The 6,121-nt window shown below is 38.3% G+C and overlaps 1 protein-coding gene across 1 annotated transcript; it reads right to left on the bottom strand.

Moving 5' to 3' along the window:
- Positions 1-512: 512 nt before the first annotated feature.
- LOC122085619 (60S ribosomal protein L10) lies at positions 513-4,692 on the bottom strand. The gene is made up of 4 exons (XM_042654109.1): positions 4,535-4,692; positions 1,974-2,475; positions 1,039-1,120; positions 513-815 (listed from the first exon to the last, which is right to left on the bottom strand). Exons 1-4 carry the CDS (start codon positions 4,542-4,544, stop codon positions 747-749), a joined length of 663 nt encoding a protein of 220 aa, XP_042510043.1. The 5' UTR covers positions 4,545-4,692; the 3' UTR covers positions 513-746.
- Positions 4,693-6,121: the final 1,429 nt, after the last annotated feature.

The raw sequence follows: 6,121 nt of genomic DNA, 5'->3' as shown, positions 1-6,121 counted from the left end.
GCCAATGGTCCATATATCAAACTCAACCGGCATCACCTCATGTGACTTTAAAAAAGTTAGGACAATGCCGAGAGGGAATTCTTTGCCTGTAAAGCTGTAATCTATGTTACCAACTCACCATCCTTAATAAGAAAAAAAAAATTTAAGTATTACATAAGTACAAAATATTTAGACTAATAGAATAGGAAATGGTTTGGAAATATTTTATAAGTATTGCATTTTTATATATTTTTTACATATTAAGATACCTTTCCAAGCTCCAATAGTTTACAATTTTGAAACAAGCATGGAATAGCAAATTCTTGGTTGTAGAAGATATCCGTATTCTATTGGAACACGAGCTTTTGGGTTTTCCCTTCTCTTTACCTATTGATCTATTATTGTGGAGGATATCTGCATATTCCTTGCTTCTTTTAATTATGTCTTTATATAATACCGAGCCCGAACCAGTACAGTGAATAGCCGAAATAGGATTCTACGAGGGTCAGCTGGCAAACGTGTAGAGTGTTAAATGGTAGCAAAAGAGTAACCCAAACAATTCATAATATCAGAATAACTACTAGTTTAAGAACGTTCTAATAACAAAACCAAAGCAAATATCCAAAGACAAAACGATGTTTCAGACCTTCTCAAAAACCCAGAATGAGTACAAACTCAATAGCTACCTACTACTTCAAAGAACAAAAATTGAACTGAAAAGGGTTCTAAAGTAAGATGACTCGGTAATTTGAATCAAAGATGATACTTCAAGCAGTCGACTCCAAAAATGCTCTCCCAGGTTGGCGTCTTGCCAAAGGTCCATGGCAACCAAGAAGCTGCATAGAAACATTACAAGACAAAAGTTTGTAAGCATCCTATCCTTCCATTTAAAGGTGACATCAAGCAAATCAAAGGATACAACTTAGCACACTGTTTAAATTAACCCTTAGTGGCCAACCCAATATTAATTCACGGCATAAAATGGGGGCAAATCACCCACAGCCATAAGATACAAAATTTACATAAGAAATAATGGGGGCTCATAAGCAGAAAACAGACCTTAGCATTGACACCATCAGGCATAATTCTGTTCTCTGACTTCCACCTCAGATAATCAGTACGACTGAACTTGGTAAATCCCCTGAAAATAGAACAAACACATGAAGAGTTCAGTGAAAAACATAAGAATGCTATACTTGAGTTTCTAGAGAATTCTTTTTTTAAGTGAAGGTATCAAACCAACTATAACTCTTCCTCAAACCACCATAATCATTGTCAGAACCACAACAGTAGATAGGATTAAGCTGGAGTCAATACGTCTTTTCATATATTGAACAGCATAAGTGAAACAATAAATAAGTTGATTACAAGTAAAGCATATTTTTAGGGGTTTCACAAGGGCTTAAATTATATAGTGGGAATAAGTTTCCCATTAACCCAATGTAAAATCACTCACATGGATTTTTTTCCCCCCTCTCCTACCCTGACCATCTAGGTCCCATATGAATGATACTGTACTCCGCAGCACCATTGGTGTGGCATGCAAGATTCACCCCACCCCCAACACTCTCCCTTATCTAATAAAGAGCAAGTGATACAAACTCAAGAACGTGCAATTTGATGGGGTTCCTCAATAAATAGAGCGAGAAGAGATCTAAATTAGAAAAGGTAACTTGTTGGATGCAAGTAACAATCTAGGGCACATTTGGTATCACTTATCAGGAGGGCCTGATATAATTTTGATTCCCTGGATTCTTTACCATCAAGAGAATTACTTAAGGTCAGAATGCATTTGCTACTAAAAATGAGCTGTAGAAACAGAGAAAAGATCCATCTGGAATCTGACGGTGAGACCTAAACAGGAAATCATGGACGTGATGTCTAATTTGCAATAACATTTCAACACTTAAGACTCTGCATGTACAAAGGTCTGGGACTTCATGACACTGGTTGTAGCCTATTAGAAACGTGGTAGAAACACAATATATACATACCATTTCCTGCTGACAATGATCTTTTGGCGACCAGGGAACTTGAACTTTGCACGACGGAGGGCCTCCTGTGCATGGTTGCTGTTGTTATCCTTGCAGCGGACAGATAGGAGGACCTGACCAATGCTCACTCTTGCGCAAGTACCTTGCGGCTTGCCAAAAGCACCTCTCATTCCAGTCTGGAGCCTATCAGCTCCAGCACACGAAAGCATCTTGTTAATTCGCAGAACATGGAAAGGGTGCACCCTGACCCTCAAATGGAATGCATCTTTCCCAGCAAACTTCGTCATGTATTTGTTGCAAGCAATACGAGCAGCCTCAAGAGCCTCACTTGAGACATTCTCCTTCTCCCAACTCACCAAATGGACACAGAATGGGAACTCATCCACTCCTTTCTTCTTCATGCCAACATCATAAATCCTAATCTTTGGGTCGGGGACACCACGGCAATACCGTGATTTTGGATATGGCTTGTTCTTGATCTGCCTGTAGCACCTCGCAGGTCCTGCATTCATAAAATAAGTTTGTAAGCCATGCATCGATCATGTTCATGAAGAAGCAGAAAACTAAATTTAATTTTTCAAAAGAGTCTACCTAGTCGGCTCTGACAAATTAACAAAGTCACTACAAAAAAACACACTGCTTGGAACAGGCATAGCTGATAATATATGAAAGAACATAGAGCACAGAATCCTAATTTAATTTCATGAAAATATAAACAGAACAGAGCAATAAATAACGTGGGAAATGTTTGCATAACTTTCCAGAATACAGAATTAATTGCTTACACCAAGGGAATTACATCAGCCTTGATTGCCTAGCTTTCACTATTTTCGCATTGCAATCATTACCAGCAAATTATATGAACATAAAGAAATCTAAGATCAAGGCAAAAATTATTTAAAAGAAAAAAAAAATTGAAAGAAATATTCCCAGAATATATAATTCAATATTTGAAGTAGTCCATGGGAATTGTGCACCTCCAATGCAGCAGTATCATTCATAATTAACCAAATGATTTAACAACAGCCCCACATAACTACAAAATAATGAATCAGAAACACTATCAAAATAAGATGTGTATTGAGTCCATGTTCACGTATAATTACTTGGTTTTCTACAACTTACATATACACATAACTGGGCATTGGTGGCAGTACGAGAAGATCCCTTCATTGCATGACCTTATAATAGATGCTCATGTTATGATGGCTACAACTCCGCAAAATGCATGACTTAATTTAGAATATGGTCAATCTCTAAACATGGATGACAAATGAATATATAGATTTATCTTTAGCATGCCAAACTTTATAATAACCAAGCAATTTCCTAAACTATCAATGGATTCTTCGTTTTTCCCCAAGCAGGTTCCAGTTTCACCCAAGATCGTTCACTATCATTCTGTTCCAAACTAGCTTATATTCCTTCCAAAATTAAAAGAGCACCCATGCCAACCATTGCATTCTATTCACATATCACTCCTTGAGTTTACCAACCCCCAAATACACCAGACCCATAACAAAGTTGAATGACTGACTGGTAGACTAACCTTCTGCATATTTCTCTTCCCATATGGGGAAGAAGTTCAGGCATCGACCCAAGAACGTACTGAATTCTCAAATCAACAACTTGAGATAAGGCAGTGAACAGATGGTGAAACATACCTTGTGTATTATTAGCAAAACAATCATCTACCCAGATAATTTCAGCATAATACGTTAATTTCAATTCAATATGCTTCAAACTGATGTGTCCATGTAACATGGTAATAACCCATAAAAGGTGCTAGTTCTGAACCTGGAACCTCATCATCACCATCATCCACATTCCTCATATTACATTTCTGAGCAATATCATGAACTCATCCAATCCATCATTAAATGAACTCATCCAATCCATCATTAAGTGTTCAAATTTATATTTAAAAAATAAAAAATAAAGTGAAATCCACATTAAGAACCATTTTGTGGACCACTACACCAAAACAGGCCACCCCATCAAGTCAAGCAAAAATAAGGACCCATAGTGATCCAGAGATATGCTATAGAACTGTAATCAAATCTCGACTTTACAGCCTACTTCAGCAAGATTTAACATGAGATCTACCACCACCATTCCGTTATAAATTTTCTGTTCACCTACATAGACAATAACCCTCGCACTATTCCAAAACCGAAAAGCGGGAAATGACCTCTACAAAACCGAATTCAGGGGCACGCAAAAACAAATGAATAGAACAACAAAGATCGATGAATGCGAAGAGCATAGATTAATTAGCAAACAAATAACAGCTCTAATTAAATCTATGCACCCGAAACTCCATCGCACAGAGATCTCTCCTATCAAGCAGTGACTCATTAAATCACCAGGAGAGCGAATCAACTCATTGATCAAACCACAATTAAAACAAAAAAGAAAAAGAATCTCCACACACCACTGAAAATTTTAGAACTGTATAAATTCACAAAAGCCTCACATTCTTTCGCATAAACCGAAATGGGGGCGAAAACCACGGAGGAATATAATAGAGACGAATAAAAGAAAAAGAAAAAGTTACTTACTTCTCCCCATGGCGAACTCTTCTCCGACTGCCCTAGGGTTTTCTCAGCGGGAATGAATGGAGAGCACAAGAAAAAACCCTAACCTGGCTGATATATGCTGTTTATATAGGAGGATCCCGACGACGACGACGGTCCAAATAATCGCTTAAAATGTAACTTGGGAAACAAGTTTTTCGAACCGGACCGGAGTTCTTACTCTTTTACGTGTGGGCGTGCGTCATGGCCCATGGGCATAGACAACCCTGACCGATGGACGGTGCATTTTGACGAGTCCGGTCCGGCCTGGAATCAGGGTCAAGGCATCGGTACGGTACGGTACGGATCGATCGTATCAAACTTTATTGGACCATTTTGCCCCTCGAAGCACTGATGGCTTGAGTGACTTGACCATGATCAGGGTCCATGCATCGGAATGATGAGATCGATTGAAACTTTATGACGAATCCCCTGCGCGTGACCCTTGGATCAGCGTAAGAGCCAATAAGAGTGCGAGTTCAGGTAAAACAGGGAGTGAAGTGGTCATTACATGTCTCTCTATGTCTAGCGCAAGAACTACGCGACCGGTGTTGCTTTATATAGGTAAATTTTGTTGATATCCCGTTATTTTACCAACTCAAATCTGTTATTTAATTAATTAAAATAATGAAACAATGATTCAAAAATAAATGAAGATATGCATCGGGTATGGTTCCATTGGTCCACATATGCTGTGTTAATAGACGTGTTCAGTTTCAGTCTCCTCCCGATTGATTTGTTATATGGATTAGGTGTGGCTACATATAATCATGGTTAACCCTTATGTTGGAATCGTAAAATCAAGAGGTTCGAGGGGTTTTCATTAGCAAAGAATAAAATAAACCTCAAAAGAATACTATAATAATTGAGATCAAGCTCGACCAATTCCGATTCAAATAAGGTGACTCACACAATTTGATTCCGATACTTCAAGTCATTTATATAATTGATCAATTTTTTACAATAGGTCGACCCTCGTGTGTGGGGTTGTGTATAATCAGATTAGACAACTACACTATTTTTTTTTTTTTTTTGGTTAACGTCAATTAATTCGGATAGAAGACATGAGTTAGATAAGGTTTCAGTGCATAGAACAAGGAACCAATGAGTGGAATATGGCAACCCCATTGTACATGTCATTAATAAGGCCTTATAAGATAGGGGATAGGCGAAACCAATGATTTCCTTAGACACACTGTTGTAAGCACAACATTTCATTAACAAGTGCAAATCTCTCATCCACGATAGAGAGAGGTAGAGTCATAATGGACTTAAGAGCGGCACATGCTAGACAGGAGTATCACAATATGCGTATATCCCAACGCATGCCATACATGGAGTGTCACAGTATGCATGCGGCCCAACAAATGACCAACTACCAATGAGGGACGAAGCATTTCCAACAAAACCAGACAAAGCCCTATACTTTCCAACCATGGTAGTCAACATCATGATTGGTCCCCATTCACTAGGTTCAACATCAACTCTGATGATGACGGTAAGAAGAAAACCATAAGTTCTGGAGTCAGCACCTACGTACATGATTTTTAGAATCACTATGTAGGGGGGGCA

Source organism: Macadamia integrifolia, chromosome 8 (assembly GCF_013358625.1).
Source record: "Macadamia integrifolia cultivar HAES 741 chromosome 8, SCU_Mint_v3, whole genome shotgun sequence".
Classification (NCBI taxonomy): domain Eukaryota; kingdom Viridiplantae; phylum Streptophyta; class Magnoliopsida; order Proteales; family Proteaceae; genus Macadamia; species Macadamia integrifolia.
This window is presented reverse-complemented; position numbering and strand designations above follow the sequence as displayed.